The sequence below is a fragment of the Drosophila albomicans genome, chromosome X (genome assembly GCF_009650485.2).
Source record: "Drosophila albomicans strain 15112-1751.03 chromosome X, ASM965048v2, whole genome shotgun sequence".
In the NCBI taxonomy this organism is placed as follows: domain Eukaryota; kingdom Metazoa; phylum Arthropoda; class Insecta; order Diptera; family Drosophilidae; genus Drosophila; species Drosophila albomicans.
This window is the reverse complement of record NC_047627.2, coordinates 15,347,981-15,366,767: the sequence shown is the minus strand read 5'-3', so window position 1 is coordinate 15,366,767 and position 18,787 is coordinate 15,347,981. Positions and strand designations below refer to the sequence as shown.

Here is an 18,787-nt window from a genome sequence, read left to right as displayed (position 1 = left end):
CCTTTACCTCCCCCTCCTTCACCCTCTTCCGCCCCTGTTCCAAAACAAGTCTTTAGACATTGCATTTCTGCTGGCTGTTGCTGTTGTTGATGATCAATTTAACCTTCAAATAGCAACACAATTGCTCTTGACAACAATGACAACAACAGCGTCGAGTGTTGGTCCCAATCCCTCGTTGTCGATTCTCCCTTTCCGCTCTCTCCCTCTCCCTCTCTCTCTCTACGTCTCTTGCGACTAGCGACAACCTCAACCTGGCACCCCTTCAATAGGTTTTACATTGCATTGCGTTATGATGTGATGTGATGTGATGAGTTGTGATGCTATGTGCTGCTTTCTAGTGTTGATGAAGAGCTTCTCCCTCTTTCCTCTGTCTCTCCTCTTCCATCTTCCATCTTGCATCTTCCATCTCCTCTTTAGCATTGCCTTCTCTTCAGCTTGTCGCTTGTCTAGGCATCCAAGGTGACGATGACGCACAGTTGTTGTTGCTGTTGCTGTTACTATTGCTGCGGGCAGCTGGCGGGGGGAACTCGATTTGACTGTACAACCCGCATACACCACACTCTTCACATACATCCTCCTCTTTCTCCCACCCATAGCGCTATCTATTAGTGATTCATTCGCTTTCGCACCCTTTTTATACCCGCTACCCATAGGGTAGAAGGGTATTATAACTTTGTGCCGGCAGGAAATGTATGTAACAGGTAGAACGAGGCATCTCCGACCCTATAAAGTATATATATTCTTGATCAGCGCCAACAGCCGAGACGATCTAGCCATGTCCGTCTGCCCGTCCGTCCGTATGAAACACTGGATCTCAGAGACTATAAGAGATAGAGCTATAATTTTTTTTCGACAGCATTTGTTATGTTTGCACGCAGATCAAGTTTGTTTAAAATTTTTGCCACGCCCACTTCCGCCCCGCAAATAAAAAAAAAAATCGAATAACAAGCGTAATTTTAAAGCTAGATTTACGAGTTTGGTATATACAGTAATAACTATAGTAGTTATGATTCCTGAAAATTTGGTTGCGATCAGATAAAAGTTGTCGAAGTTATTAAAGAAATACTTTTGTATGGCAAAAACGCCTACTTACTAGGGGTCTTAGGTGCTTTGGCCGACAATCTGGTATATTGTGCCGTCTATGGTATATTTTGAATGCGGTACTATACCGATATACGAAATATAGCATTCGGTATATTTTTAGTATTTTTGCAGTATATTTGGTATATTTTTTGGGAATAATACCGCAAAATATATTTCTTTTATTCAAAATGGGTAGCGGGTATCTCACAGTCGAGAACACTCGACTGTAACTTTCTTACTTGTTTCTTTCACAGTTGCCCATTATAGTAGTATATCTATAATATATCCCAGTTGTTTGTCCTGTCAATTAGTGCATCAACTAAGTACATAGAAGCTCCATTCCTTCACAGTAATCTATGTAGTTATATATCTATAGATATCCTGTCTGTTGACGCGTTGCATAGACAACACTCTAAATGGTAATACCTAAGAGGCTGAATACAATTCAGGACAAGCAAACACTTTAAGCAGCAGCACCTAGATGGCTTAATAGTTTAAAACAATTTGTAGTACAAATCTTTTCTTCGCATTCTTCATCAATTCAATATACCTAAAGAATCTAATATACCTATACAGTCTATTCGGTAGTACCTACAAGGTTCAATACTTCAGTACAATTTTTAGTAAATCTTCTCATCGCATTCTACGTCAATCTAAACCTAAAAGGTTCAATACTCCAATACAATCTTTAGTTAATTGAATGTTCCCTAAATATATTTTACTTTATGGAAAAGTTTCCTCCTTTAAAGGCAATTTAAATAGAAGAAAAATGTTGTAACTTTTTATTATTTAAGTAAGAATAAATTAGGTTGTAAGGGGTCAGGACAAAAGTGTATGTGAACTATTTAAAAACCACAATGAAACTGCAGTTGTTGTGCACACAATTGGAAATGTATATGAACTGCCCTCGCTTGCGTCCCTTGACGCCAGCTGTTGAACCAAGAGCTCAACACTCTGAGCTCGGGTCTGTGGTCTCTATATTTAGAAAGACTATCCACATACGGTATACAGTATACAGTATATACCATACGAAAGTATCTCAAGCAAATTATCAGGCACTCTACTGCCTGCCTGCCTGCCAAAGTTGAGCTGCTGACTTTCATTTTGGGTTATTGCAATTGAAAATGCAATCCAAAAAGAGATGTTGAGAGAGCGCTCTCCCTTAGTCTCGGCCTCGGCAAAATAGTTTTTCCCCGGCTGTCTGCCTGCCTCCTGACTGTCAAATGCAACCACAACAAAAACAAGACAACACACAAGCTGGCAGCAGGCCGTCTGTCTGTCTGTTTGTCTGTCTGTTTGTCAGGCAGCTGCCCTCACATTTGCCAGATGCAACCAAAAAAAAAAAAAAAAGTAAAAGATACATACAGATACATTTGTATCTTTTGCTTTTACGTCTGCGGCTCTGTCATAAAATCTGCTGCCATTCAATCTCACATTTGGAGAATATGTCGCCCAACTACTATATATATATATATCTGCTCATATATGTAGTATCTGCTATATGTACTGTATATAGCGTAAACTTTCCGATATATATTCCAGACATTCCAGTCTTGTGTGAGCAATCGGAGAGACCTTTTTCGCCTGCAACTCGAACTGTTGCTGCTGCTGTTGCTTTGGCTGTTTATCTCATTTGAAGTTGGAGCTGTTTATTTGTGCAACAAGCGTCGTGTCGACTTTGGAACTTTGGAATGTTTATTTGCTTTTGCTGGCGGGCTGTGCTCTAATTTCGTTTTGATTTCGATATACACACAGACGCATAAAAAGGGCGCCCCAAGCGACCTCTTTGCATCGTTTACATATTTCAAATTCTCTAAAACTGCCCCCAGACTTTGTCTCTCCTCTTCCTCTCTCTCTCGCACCTTACCAACTAAAAAGTTGCTAACTTAAGCACTTTGAATCGACCACACACACACACACAGGCAGAGAGTCAGAGACAGTCAGACAGTCAGCATTTTTAAGAGAACAGCCTTGGCCCACGCGCTTCGATTAACTCGACTACTAACTGTGCCTAACTGGTCCACTCAGCAGGTTTCTCCTGCTTCTCTCCTCCCCCCCTTCACCATCATTTTGAATGCATATTTCAATGCCCAGTCATACTCCAAATAAACGTGCATGGCATAAGCAAGACGGGCATCTCCATCTCCTCCCCTTGGCTCTCTCCACCTTTAGCTTTGGTCGGATGTGCAATACCCTAGAGAAAAGAAGCTGCTGAATAAGCAAGGAAGGAATAAAACCGATTGAGAGATCAATGCAGGACACAATTCTGGACTAAAATAAGTAAAGCAATCATAGTAGCAAGCTATAATTAAGTAGATTAATAATTTAGTCGAATGAATTTAAACTTAAACTAGTTGAAGATCAAATTTGTTGTGCTTTTTTAGAGCATGAAAAGAAGAAATTCTTTTGGTAGTTTCTACGAAGGAAAGAATATTTAAAAACAAATTCATTTGGTTGTTTAAAATGAAGATATTCTTTCGTTAGTTTCTAGAGAACATAAAAGATTACAAGAAGAAATTCGTTTAGTTGTTTTTAGGGAATAAACAAGACAGGAAGCTAAAGTCCAGCGTGCTCGACTGTCATATACCCTCTAAGCATATGGAATTTAATCAAAATAACACCAAATCATTTGCAACTTAAAGTAGTATAATGAAATTTTACTGACAAACTATTAAACCAAAATTGAACAATAATTTGTAAAGTCAATTTCAAGTTCAACGTGATCCTTTATCTTTCAATGTTATGGGAAATACTGCTTCATGAGTCACAACTCGTTCAAAATGCGGCTGCTAATCTACAACAACAACCACAACAAGTAAGAAAGCTACAGTCGAGTGTGCTCGACTGTGAGATACCCGCTACCCATTGTGAATAAAAGCAAAATAATGCGGGATTAAATTTAAGATATACCATATTAGTATACCGCGAAATGCTATACAAATATACCAAAAGCTCAATTTGGTATATTGGTATTCTAGTACATTTGAAATATGCCAAGCAAAGCAATGCGGCATAATAAAATATACCGAATTAATATACCGCGAAATATTAAAGCATAAAGAGCTACATTTGGTATATTGATATAGTAATACATTTGAAATATACCATATAGTGCAAAATATACCAGAGCAAAAAAATATACCAAGCAAAACAATGCGGTATTCATTTTAAAGAATTAGTAACTAGTATATTTAGTATACCGCAAAATATTAAAAGCATACCAAAAGCCGCATTTGGTATATTGATATAGTTAAACATTTGAAATATACCATATAGTGCAAAATATACCAAAAAATATTGTCAGCCAAAGCAACTAAGATCCATTTTTCGTTCAATAAAAGTATTTCTTAAATAATTTCGACAATATTTATCTGATTGCAATTATTGTTCTTGTATTTACCAAGTCTTTTATAAACATTTCCACAAAGTTATAATACCCCTCTATCCTATGGGTAGCGGGTATGAAAAGTTCAAGTTCAAAAACGTTTCGATTTCAGTTTGAAAATGCGCTCAGCATGTTCTTTGTTTTTTTCTTCATCTTCTTTATTTGGATCTCTCTTCGGTTTTTTTCTTTGTGTTTGGTGGGCGTCCCAAGTGGATCATTTTGGGAATCTTTTATTTAATACGTTGGGTATATTTGGTCTGAAGCTGGTTGTTGTTGTTGTTGTTGCTGTTGCTCCTGTCATCAACATCACTTCCCATTCTCAAACTCAAATTCTCTCTTTGTCGTCGTCGCTCTTTGCTTTATGCTTTGTTTTGGATTGCAGAGATTTCTTTTTGGTGTTTGCCTTTGGATCTTTTCCCGCATCTGTTCTCCGCCTCTTTCATGTTGTGTGAAAGTTTAGCGTAGGCGTCTCGCCCATCTCTCTCTCTCTTTCTCTCTCTATACATATATACATACATATATTGTGTAGACTTTACTGTTAATGGCTTTAAGAAGAAATCTCACGCCAACGCTTCGTTTGTATTTGTTTATATGCTCATCGATTTTATGATCTGATCCCAACAGCAACATCATAATTGACTTTTTTCTCTCCTTCGAGTTGATGCTTGATCGGTTCTTTATGAGTGCATTTATTTTCTTTTTTTCTGTTCTGTTCTGGTTGAATCTATGTCAGTTGGTTAAACGATCTGTTCGATGTGATAATGACATGTGCATATGGTTAGCTCTTTAGCTTTTATCTGATTTCGGAAATGTGTGTTTCAATACTCATCTCGTCTATCGATTAAGAAATGTGTTTATAAAATTAGCTCTCGTGCTCTATTTCAATTCGGCATCTTTTATTCTTTTCGAAATCATTAATTAGTTTGCAGTCGGAAAGAAAAATGAGTTTTGCGCTTAAATAACTCATTATTTATATGTCCGATTATTATTGGATCGATATCGATATAGAATGAAATGTTTATATTGCCATTACTTGCGGCGAAGCTGTGAACATATTTATGAATTGTTTATTGTTTACTGCAAAAAGTACAACTGAAATGTGCAATGAAAACTGATTCATTAAATATGCTCTCTTGCATTCAATCAAAAGTTCGAGTTGAAGTTGCAATCAAGAGTCGCAAGTTAAAGTTGAAAGTCACCAAAAACAATGCAAAACTCTGATGCGTCATCAGATATTCTCTCTGTGACATGAATTTAGCACTTTTGATTTATTTATTTACATTCTAATTAGTTTTCGCTAGTTTTCTAGCAAACGATCAAATGCGCTACTTTAATTTTGCATTTGCAATTTGTTGTCGTTGTCGTTGTTTGTGTCGAGTTCATCTATAATTTACATATAATATGCGATCTTTATTCCCATCTGGAAATTGCACAATTGTAATTCCATGCTGTGTGTCCATTCCATTCTTTTGTTACTCCTCTCTCTCTCTCTCTTTGTGTAGTTTTTGTTACGGTGCGTCACGTGACGTGATTTGCATATGAAATGCCGGCTTTTGCCTCACTGTGTCCCCATCAAAGGCCCGACCCAACTACTTCAACTACTCCCGCCTCCTTCTCTTTTCCATTCCCTCCTCGATTTGAGTTTGTGTACATAATTTTACCTGCCATTTGTGCGCACTTCCTCGACTTCCTCGCTGGGCGACGCTTTTCAATAATTTGCCTTTGCTTTTTATTTATTCATCGAGCACAAGCAACAGCAACAACCAACCAACCAACCAACCAGTCTCCAGCTGCCTCTCTATGGCAATTGCCATGTGGACAGCCGGTTTTAGTTTTGTTGCTTCTCTCTCCCTCTCCCTCCATCTCACTCTCTTTTTCGTATACCCTCTAATCACAGACATACATCAAATGGATAGCATTAAGTGCGAGTTCAAACGTGCAACAACTCGAAATTGTTCAAATATTTGCACTATCCAACAATAAAGTTCGCCAAAAACCAACTGAAAAACAACAAATATATTTTATATTCTACTAAATATCATATTCTGTAATTTAATAGATCTTTTTCACTTTTTGTTTAAATTAAAGCGTTTCAAAAAAGTACTTAATGTAAATTTGATAGTGAATAAATGTTTCTGAATGTTGTGTAACATTATTTAGTTTTTATTTTTAATGTAATTGGTTTAAGGGGAATACATCTTTCGAAAAGTTGTGTAATATCATTTAATTTCTACTTATTTATTTTATTTTTTAAGTGAATTTTCTTTATATTAAACATTTTTTACTTAATTGAGAATCAATTTGAAAAATAAACAGCTTAAATGTATTTTTTTGAGAATAAATGTGTTTAAAAGTTTTGTAACATATTTTAATTGTTCTTGATTAATTTGACTGTATTCAATTTACTGCTTAAGACATCTTTAATTTTGTAAACCAAATTGCAAAAATGTTTAGTTTACAAACTTAAAGATATATTAAACTGAATACTTTGTCTAATAATAATAAGAAATACAATTTAAGGAATTACAGAAAATTCTTGCAAAAATGTTATATGAAAATGATATTAAGATTAGCTATTCAATTTAATAATGAATATGAAATATCTATGTCTATATATTTTCGAAATACCTATAAATAAATAGTACTTAAAATTTAGAGATCATCAGAGAATTAATATGACAAATGTTGTGTGGAAGTTATTTAATACATTATTTGTTATTTTGCATTATTCCGACACAATATGACATAACATAAAGTCGGCCAAGCTGTTGTGTGATTAAATATACAAAGCACGTAGTAATTAATATAAATCAGAATGTGAAAAGTGTGTGTGAGTGTGTTTGGAGTGTGTCGGATTCACTTCCTGTGCAGCACTCGATGACGTTTCCGTTTTGGGCAGTTTTGTTCAGCAGCAGCTGATAACAAACTGTAATCCCTTTTGGCATTCCTTTGGCACATGTGGCATCCACATATGTGGATAGTCCTCCTCTTCCTCTTTCTCTTTCTCTGTCTCTTTCACCTCCTTCTCCCTTCTCCACAATCACAATCTGTTCCCATTCTGTCTGTCGAGTGAGTGCGAGTTTGCCTGTGGCCATTTTTGTTGTCGTTGTTGTTGATGTTGTGCATGATTCACAATTCTGTTAGAGCTATCAACAAAACGCCTTGCAGATTGCGGCATGCTTTTTGCATTGTGTGCCACGCTGATTACAGTTGCAGCTTTGCAGCTTTGCTGTTGCTGCTGCAAAAGGGGGAACCTCACAGCGTGCCCCGGAAGCGAGCTCATTTCAGATATTATGTCGCACTCTCTTCTCTCTGTATGTGTGTGTGTCTGTGTTTGTGTGTGTGTGTGTTTGTGTGTGGGGCCAGTTTCGTCAGCTCAACAACATATCCATAACATTCTCTCATAACCGTAACCGTAACCATGCACATACTTATGCTCATAACTGTGTTTTGTTGGCTAAGGGCATTTTTTTTTTGTTCGGTTTTTGTTGTGCTGAGAGGGAAACTGGTTTTTCCTCCATTGGATCGCATTCAACGGCAATGTTGACGTTCTAATTTCGGGGCTAAGCCGAGCGACAGACAGAGAGAGAGAGAGAGAGAGAGATTGAGAGTGAGAGTGAGAGGGGAAAACAAAGTGCCAAAGCGGCGGCGACTATAAAATGTTATAGAGCGTCGTCCACAAGCAACGCCTACGTACTATATCCCAAACTAAAGACACAAGACCGGGGCCACATAAAACGACACAACAACAACAACAATAAAAAGCAACAACAGCCAGAGAGGTAAAAATAACAACAACAACTTGCGCTGTGTTGCATTTCAAATATGAAAGTTTTTGCCTGCAATTTGAGGCTTAGAGCAACTGAAAAAAAAAAACAAGTGAGAAAGTAGCAATCGGGCGTGATTGACTGTGAGATACTCGCTATTCATTTTTTTTTTTATAAAACTACATACTAAAAATATACCGAATTACCGTGAAAATGCACATTTTTAATAAAAAAAATGAAAATATACCAAATTAATATTAAGAAAAAACATTTTCCATCAAACCATATTCTAAAAATATACCAAATAAATATATACCAAAATATAAATTTTCTATAAAATCTGATTCTAAAAATATACCGAATATATATACAAAAATACTGAAATATACCGAATGCTAAGGTATATCAATAAAACAATTTTCCAAAAATATGCCAATTCAATATACCGAAAATATACTAATATATACCGATTGATATATATCGTATATTAGTGTGGTACTACATTCAAAATATACCAAATTGTCTGGCCATAAGGCCATTTTTTTAAAAATATACCAGATTAATATACTGAAAAATACTAAAGTATACCAAATGTAATATATGGTATATCGATAAAGTTCTATAATCAAAAATATACCAGATTCTCTGATCTGCAGACACTAAGTTATCATACCCTTCTACACTCTGGGTGGCAGGTATAAAAACAGCGCTGCCAACTTGCTGTGAAAAGTGACAGCAAAAAAATGTTGGGCTTCTAAAGCGTCAACGATACGAAGTGCTTTTGGATTACATTGGTTTAAGATTTCTTTTGCTCGTTTGTTTTTTTCGCAATTGAATTGCACTCGCATCGAATTACCTTGCTCAATGTCAAAGAGACTTCGTCGTCGTCGTCAGTGCATCGATTCAATCGATTGCACTGTTCAAACTTGGTCTATAAATAGTCAGAGATATCATTCGATCCATCGTCTACTTATTTTTCTAGCTGCTTATTACAAAACTAACTCATTATTTGCATTGAAGCAGCAACAGCTTCAATTAGTTGCTGACTTGATAGTCAAATGAGTTTTTGATTTATTTCATTGAGATTACTGTAAATTGAATGCATTTGAAATTGTTTTTAATGTCTTAATCTTTTCACTAAAGTTTCGATGACTTTGGGTTTGGCAATGTTTACAGTTTCAATGTCAAATCAAATTCCTTTAAAGATTACGGAGACGTAGACAAAGGGATTGTTTGTTGAACACTGCGTATTTAGTTTAATCTGTTTCGTACTCTTGACTTACGCAAAATATTATTGTTTTGTTGTAGTTAATAGAAAGTTTGTGCTCACGAGTGTTTTTCTTTCACGACTGTTTTTTGTTTTACTTGATTGCATTTTTATTTAAATGTATGGAAGTTTTGGATAAACCTTAAAAGGTGAACTACGTCCAAATTGTATTATTCAATAATAATAATAATAATTTGTTTGCAACTAAAATAATGATAGTTTTTTAAAAATTGAAAAAAAAAATAAACATGAGAAATTCGCGTTTCTTTTAACCAAAAAAAAGTTAGAAACAGACATTTAAAATATAAAAAATCTGAAAAATCAATATAAATACAATACAAAATAAAAAAAAATTTTAATTACTAAATTTAATTTTAAATTGAAAAGAGAATGAAAATCAACGACTTTTTAAAATAAAAAAATAATAAATTAAATTAATAAAATTAAAAAATTGACAAAATTAAAAGAAACAAATTAAAAATAAATTACCAAAATTTTATTAAATGTAAATTATAAATTTTAAACTAATAAAGAAAATAAAAATCGACGTTTCAAATTTTAAATTCATTTATTTTTTATTTTTCATTCTTTATTTCTTCGTACTTTTTTTCCATTTTAAATGTTTTTTTTTCTTCGTTCTTTTCTTCCTTTTTTCTTTTTCTTTTGTCAATATATAATTTTTTTTATGATTTTCTTTTCTTTATTTACTTGTTTTTTTCGCTTTTTCTTTTCTTGCTCTAAACGCTGTCGATATTTAAAAGAAAATGCGCTTTAAATTGGTTCAATGATCAATCCTCAACTGCTGCTTGCGCTTTGCGTTTGCTGATTGTGCATATAGAAATTTCCTCTATACTTATTTGTTCAATTCAAGTTGTCGCTGATTGTGCTCGCTCAACTCTTGCTGCTCTCGACTTTTCCCTTGTCCCATTCAGCTGTTGATTCAGTGCTGCCCTTTTGCCTTCCCCCCCTCTCCACACCGTCCACTGTTCAGCTGTTGATTCAGCTCTGCTCTAAATATTCATACTATATTAGCTAGTGCTAATTTCGTGTATATGAACAATCTAAACACAGTAGCTAAAAGTCACTTTGTGTCTGTAGTATCTATTTAGCCCTCTCTCTCTCTTTCGCTCTCATTCCATCTCTTTCGCTCCTCAGCTCATTCACTGTTGTTTGCCCTAGCCAAATTTCACACATTTGCCATCGCGCAGCGTTTTGAATTGGACGCTCGCTGCGAAAAGGGTAAACAAGCTGGGGCACAGTGGGGATGTTGCATGCCCCAAGGCTCTTTCTCGCTGATGATGTTCCTCTGGCAATTTGCTTTGATTTAATTCAATTTAATGGCGTTCTGAGCCGCAGTTCGCATAATTTGCCATTTTAAGCGCCGCTGCGCTGTGTTGCAACTTGCAACGTACAACTTGCAACCCTTCGCTGCAGGACTTTGCCTTGTTATGGCCAAATTTGCGCTTCATTTCGCTGCGCGACGTCTAAAGTGCAATTACAAAACACATACACAGAAAAAAAAAATGTTCTAAAATAAAGATTTTCGGTTTTAGTGCTAAGAATTTTGGTGAAGAACATGAAAATCCTCTTTGATTTCAAGAAATTAAAATTTTTTATAGTTTTAAGACCAATTTCTTATTATAAGATCAAAAAATAAATAATAAAATAAACAACATTCTTAAATAAAAAATTAAACTTGAATAAAATTGGGAAATCAACAAAATTAAAAGATAAAAAAACAGAAAAAAATATTTATTGGAAAAGCGAATAACTTTTTAAAAACCTTTTTTTCTGCCTTTCTTAACTAAGAAATTATAAATGAAATTTAAAAAAAAAATGTAAAATCAACAAAATTAAAAGATAAAACGTAATATCGACAAGTTTAAAAAAAAAAACAGAAAAAATTATTTATTGGAAAAGCGACTAAATTTATAAAATTTATTTCTGCTTTTCTCCCACTTTTTTTCGTTTTTTCTTCAACTTTTTTTTCTACTTTTCTTTTTTTTTATTATTTTTTCCACTTTATGATATTCATTTATTTACTTTACTTACTTTGAGAATAATTCGCGACAGTTCAACTGACTCAACTATGAACGAAAACACTCAAATCTAGATAGAAACTTTATATATATTTCGATTGATTACAGACTTATGTAATCTTGATCAAGAATTTTTGGTCTTATTTAAAAAATTTGTCATTTTCTAAACCAATGTTCTTCTTCTTAAATTTTAGAATTTGTTCCTTAGAACAAGAACACAATTTTCAGACGTATATTCTTGATTTTAGAATTCGGTCTTTTTTTTTCAGTGTACAGATATAGTTGCAACTTGCAAGCCGTGTTGTTGCACGCTCGCTCTCTCAAGTGTCATTCAACTGTGTGCGAGGACACGCAAACAAAAACAACGACAACGGCAACAAAATAGTGTGTGTGGCAGGTGGCACAGTCGCTAGTTTTAATGATTATTTGCACGTTGCACGTTGCTCGTTGCACAAAAGGCTGCCTGCAACTAGCATATAAATAATAAATAAATGTGCACCATGTTCGCTCTGCTTTCCTCAACACAGCTGTGCAACATCATTCTGATTGAACTTGATTGACAACAAGCTCCAAAGTTGTTGTTGTTGTTATTGTGGTTTGTCGTCTCAAGTGGCATCGATCGCTGACTCATATTTTGTGGCCATGAGTCGCCAAACGTCAGACGTTTTAATGACGCCAAACGTTGTTGTCGTTTTTTTTTTTTTTTTTTTTGTTGCTCCCCCCTCTTGGTGTCCAATAACGCAGTCTGTAATCCGAGCTACCTGCCACATACAGTATATACAGTATATTTTATTTCTACACCCTGCGAATTCGATTAGTCCACAGAGAATTAGCTATGCATGAGCAGAGTCTTCTTCTCAACCCGTTTCAAATTAATATAGTAAACCCCATTGTTTAGCATTCGAATCATACATTTAGAGCACACTCCTTTATTTATTTTTATTCCACTTTTTTTTTGGAAACCTTTTCTAATTTGCACCACAAACACAACTGACAATAGGAATAGCCGAAACGAATTTAGCAGCGAAATCATTTTTGCAACACATAAATAAATAATGCTTATAAATTGTTTTCCTAAGGAGCAGCAAAAATCATAGACAAAAAAAAAAAAACTAAATAAAAATGAAATCTTAAAGCTTAAATGTTCTTACATTAATCTGAAAAAAACTTTTTATAAATTATTATTAATTTGTCAAACGTTTTGAAATCTTAAAGCTTGAATGCTCTTACATTAATGTGAAAAGTGCCACACTCTCAAAATCAGGTCTAAAATTCTTGGTACTAAGATTAAAATCTTTATTTTAGGCAATTTTTTCAGTGTAGCAATCGTTTATTGCATGACAACTGAGAATGATTCACCAATCATAATGCTGCTAGTTGTTTGGTCTTTTGAGAGAGTCCTTACACTCCGTTCCTCCTTTTTGTATACATACATAATTTACAAGTCTATCTAAAGTTAAAAAACATATACCAAAACATTTATTTATTTTGAGTAAAGATGAATCTTATAGCTCTTGATTAGAACTCCAAGTAGAGCTAAGAATGATTTTGGAATCATATCTAAGATAATTACAAAAATTATTAAATTCGTACGCAAATCGAAAAATTAAGGAAATTATATAATTTATCATAAAATAGAAAATATTTTTTAATCCTTATATTTGAGAGTTAAAGGATGAAAATTGCAAGCTAAAAACTCAAAATTCACTAAAAATTCGAATATTGCAGAAATTAGAATTGAAGTTATTTCATTTTAAAGTAATTGGAGCGAATCTTTATTACACTGAATTGCTAAGTTTTACTAAATTCTTTGTTATTATTACAATAAAGTGCCTGAAATTAAGATATTTTTATTATTTTATCTTTGGATAAATTTTAAATAAAAATTACAGATTTATGAAATTTATTCTTTTAATTTTTTTTGTTATAAATGTTGACATTCTAACCCAACTTTATTTCATTAAAATGAATAAAAATTCGACAAATCCATTGCAGTTTTTTCTATTTTATTTCTAATAAAAAATTAAAAACAAAATTACATTTTCCTTAGATACTAATCATATCATGAAAAACAAAATATGAATGAAAATGCATAAAAATTAGTGCAGATTTTACATAATTGTTTTACAGGGTATACATTAGTCCAGCAAGTAGCACATCTTGGCTGTCTCACTTATTTTTTAATGAGTGCAAATGAAATTTCCGTTAAGCCAACGGTATTTTCATGTTGATATTTTACTTTGCTCTCTTTACTTTTCTGTTCGTTTCTTTTTTAAAAGCGTTGCTGTTACCCTGGCAACTCTGGCCAAAACTTTACCAACTCCAACTTGCTGCTGTTGTTGTTGTCGTCGTTGTTGTTGTTGTTGTTGTGTCGAGGCGTAGTGTTGCCAATTCAATTAAATTTTTCGCCCCCAAACCGAGGGGCACGGCGACAAAAAATTAACTTTGCAGACGTATTTTTACACATTTTTGCTTCGTTTTCGGTTTCTCGTCCTTTTTTCTTGTTGCTGTTGTTGTTGTTGTATATTTTTGGCAGGGCAGCCAACTAACAGCAACAACAACAACAACAACAACAGCAAGAATAACGACAACAAGGCAACAACAAGGACAATAACGACAACAACGAACTCAACAGCAACTCAAACAGCAGAAAACGAGCTGCAAGTTATTCAATTAAAAGTTCACTCAATACCCTGAAACAAATTTTGTAACACCCCCCTCCCACCACGCCTTCTCGCTCTCCCCGCCCCCGCCCCCTCTTCCACACAGTTCGTCAATCTCCTGTTTCCCCTGGTTTCCTGGTTTATCCATTCATCCGTTGATTTCGAATGAACATTTCATTCTGAAAAGAAATTTGTCATTTGATTGAAATATGCAGCGGACTGCATAAAGAAAATAACAAAAATTCAACTATCGCTTGATACACTGCAATTTATTTTTATATTGAAAAGTTATCGATCAAATGTAATTGACGAAAAATGCTAAATTTATGAAATTATTAATATACTAATCTGCATTCATGATCAATTATTTATTCAGTTATTGATTGACAACCGATTGTCGAATTTTTTTTCTTCATTGCTCGACTGCTATCGATCACATTAATAAACAAAGATTGATTGCTGTCCATTTGCAATTGAATTTAATTTACGTTTGTGAATGCAAGTGTCTCTGAATATTAAATTGGTCACCACTTTTTATGCATATATCTATAAATGTTTATGCTAATGTTTTTCGATGTCGATAACATTTGTTTTACTGCTATCGATCGCATTAGTAAGAATATATTGAGTTTTAGACTTTGATACTTAAAACAATGTTTTATCATAATATAGGTGATTGTTCACTCGATTTGTATGAATTTTGGCTTATTTGTTAACTAATTTATTTATAAATATATATATGAATATATCGATGAACTTTTTAAAGCTTCTCGATAAATTTGCATTACTTTGTGAAACGTTTTCATAGTGTTATTGATTGCTGTCAATTGATTTTTATCCATTTTCACAAGCTATTCTACTGCCTTATTGATTATTCAAAAGTTTTGTATTAATTTATTGATTACCATACGATATATCGTAATTATATTATCCTTTATTCGCTAATTTTCGAACCGATGTCGGTTGTTATGAATGTCTTGCTTGATTTTTAGCAATTATATATAACATTTCTGTATTTATACATGATATTATCACAAACTCTTCTACATATTTATTAAACAATTTCTTGATCGATATATTCGATAACGATAAATTTGTAAATGCTTTCCGTCACAAATTTGTAGGAATTGTTGTAAGTACTTTTATGCAGTCGCATAATATAAATATCACATTTGATTATTAAGAATTGTTTATAAAAATCGATAAAAAATCGATAAATCGATGTTTTGTTAGAAATTTGTATGCTTTGCTAAAAACTTTGCTTTTCTCAAATAATATCGATATCACTTTTGATTATTAAGAATTTGTGTACACTTTTCTAAAAATGTATTGAATAATATGTAAATCTTAATGATCGATAAACATACAGTGGCGAGAAAAATTGAGTGTATGTTCACGATACAGACTTTCGTCACTCACAAAATCATAGTCATAAGTTATCTCTTAATATACGATGGAATCTTGTAAATTCTTGATAACTTTTCTACTGATAAATATTTATCGAAAACTTCTTTTCCCCTGACTTCTCGGTTAGTTGTAATGCTTTGATCACGAAAACTTTAACTGATTTATTATTATACATACATCATAATTTTACTGATTTCTTTCTGTATTTCATGTTCATCATATTAATATCTTTATATTTTTGCTATCATTTCAGAGCCTTGGCATACTGGCCTCGATACCAGCTGGCCTACTGATCCTCTCGCTACTCGGCCTGCTGCTTTATCTGCTAACGCGATGCTGCGATCGCAAACAACGCAAACCGAGCGCTCAGCGTTGCCAGAGTTGTTCTTTGGTCATCATCACGCTGATGACCTGTGCAGCCATTGGACTAGGTAAGTGCAACTTCCGCTCGAATGTCAATGAACTTGCTCCTGTCGAGTGCTGCTGCTGCTGCTGACCAATGGTCACGCCCAGCTACAGAGAACAGAAATCAGAAAGGAAAGAAATGGCAAAAGCACGTCGCCGCCAACGTCGCGTGTTTGACTTGGCAATTAGCCAAAACGTCGTTGCATTTCGGGCCCATTACGTGTAGGGTTTTTTTTACTTCGGATTTGGCTTTGGCACGTAGTATCTGGATTTATGGGCGGACAACTGCAATCGCGATCGAAACAACTGAAACTGAATTTTGTGTCGGACAAAAGTCAAAAAGCACAAGCACTTAATTTGCCCATGCGGAGCGCAAAGTGTGTCAAACTGGCAAAGGTAACGCCCCAAGTCAATTCGGGTTGAGCTCAACAACAACGAGAGCAATAACTGCTGTGGCAACAACAACAATCAATGGGGCAAGCCACAGCTATGCGACAACAGCGAGCGGCATCATTATAATCCAACAACAACAACAACAACAACCTCCGCATACAATAATAAAATAATAATTTAATTAGCGCTCTTAATTGACTCAAAAATGTTGACGTCAAATTGCGAGCGAGCTACGCGCTTTTGCTTGAGCGAAAGAGAGACCCGCGTATAGAAAGAGAGAGAGAGAAAAAACAATAGCGAATATTCATTGATTGAGTTAAAAAAAAAAAGCGTTTACTTACTTGCAAACTATAGAATTAAAAGTAGTAATATTCATGTGCTTTCATTTTATACAGAGAACAGATAAAAAGCCAGAGAGCGAGAGTGAGAGACAAGAAAGAACAATACGGAATATTCAATGATTGAAATTTCAAAAAAATAAAAAAAGATTCATAATTTCCATTATGATATCAATATTCCTTATTAATTGTTTTCCAGCTTATTTAATTTTAATATACATATATATTTTTTGTAGTAAAACGGGGAGAAAATAGATAAATAGAGAAAAATGAACAATATACAATATTCATTGATTGAAATTGAAAATTTTAGCTTAGAAAATGTCATTGATTGCGATCGAAGATTAAATTGAATCTTCTCACGAACAAACTAAAGAATTATTTAATAGCATTATAACCAAGCTTTAAGCTCTTTGCTTTTATACTTGAAATTTAATATATTAATGGAATATAAATTGTTTTTTTGCCAAATATGATTGCGCTTCATCTTTGGAATAAACTTTTATAACGCGCTCTGTGACTACATAATTAAAGTCTTTTAGATGTGGTCTATTTAATGGAATAAACGACTTGTCAAGTGGTTAACATAATCATTAATGGAGTTTTATTTAGATGTTGTCAGATTACACTTAATTATTAATATTATATTATTCCTTAATCCTTCTAGAACATAATTTAGATAACTTAAAAACAAGATATTCTAGATATCGTACTAAACTTGCGATACTAAATATAATATTAAATATGTGATACTAATTGTATTACTAAATTTGTAATACTGAATAGAATACTAAACTTATTATAAAACAATATACTGAATATAATACTAAATTTGTCATACTGAAGATAATACTTTGGTATTGTGATACTAAATAGAATACTAAACCTAAAACAATATACTTAATATAATACTGAGCTTGCAATATATAAAAGAATACTATACTTGTAATTTTGCAAAATACTGAACTGATGCTATAAAATATATTACTAATTTGTAATACTAAAAATAATACTAAACGTCGCGTCAGCAATACAAAAATAATTACACTAAAAAAGGGGAAAAATAAAAAAAATATCGAAGAATACAAATGCAGCTACGTTTTGTTTTTTACTGTAAAAACAATCTTATCTATAGATAACATTGATGCTGGAAGGCTGAATTTCTAAATTTCTTCCACTGTTTATAACTTTTATTGTTTTTAAAACTATTCACAATGTTTTAGATCAGCGACTTTTAAAATATTCGTTTTATTTGAAGTTTGAATTAGAATTTTAACATATCCAGCGCTCAACTAAAGTTCTACTGCTTTAAACGCCTTTTACAAATGTGAATATTCAATACGAAAATGAAATAATTTATGTGTCTTTTCTTCTTGTTGTTGCAGGTTTATATGGCAACGATGATTTCCACAATGGTCTGCTGCAGGCCTTCAGCTCTGGCAAGCAGGTGGAAAGCCTTGTGCTCAATCTTAAACGACAGGTGAGACAAATTAAGCCGACATCTAAACGAAAGGACAACAACAACAACAGCAAAAACAATAAAATGATGTAAAACTCTAGGATGGAAAAAAAAGAGTTGTTAGACAAACTGAGAGGCATAGAGGCATGGACATAGATAGGAGGCGAACGAAATGTGTCTAAAATTAGAACGTAAATCCATTAGACTAACCGAGTTCATTCTGTTTTTTTATGCCTAGTGCACTTACACTAACTATTCGTTCCATTTGCCTTTGCCAAGTGAAAGCTGAAAGCTGTAAGAAAAACAAACAAAACGAAACGCAGGAGAGTAGAGAGAGAATATCCAGCAAAGGTTGATGTAATTCGCATAGATTAAAGTTGACTTTGCCCACAAGATGTTGTCGTATGTGATTATAACAAAGATATGCCAACGAATAACGGAACAAGAGCTCGGCAACTCCTCCAACTCCGACTTTAGCTTTTGTTGTCCATTACTTGAGTCCTGCACACGGCAGGTGAGCAAGAGACACAGAGAGAGAGCAAGAAAAAGAGAAAGAGAGAGAGAGAGAGAACAGTTCAAAA

At 33.8% G+C, this 18,787-nt stretch overlaps 1 protein-coding gene across 1 annotated transcript in view; it reads left to right on the top strand.

The window, feature by feature from the left end:
• Positions 1–18,787, top strand: part of LOC117573331 (alpha-protein kinase 1) — a 39,630-nt gene that overhangs the window by 6,567 nt on the left and 14,276 nt on the right. The window contains 2 exon segments of the mRNA XM_052008247.1: positions 15,865–16,042; positions 18,133–18,227. Of these exon segments, the coding sequence (XP_051864207.1) occupies positions 15,865–16,042; positions 18,133–18,227 (273 nt within the window).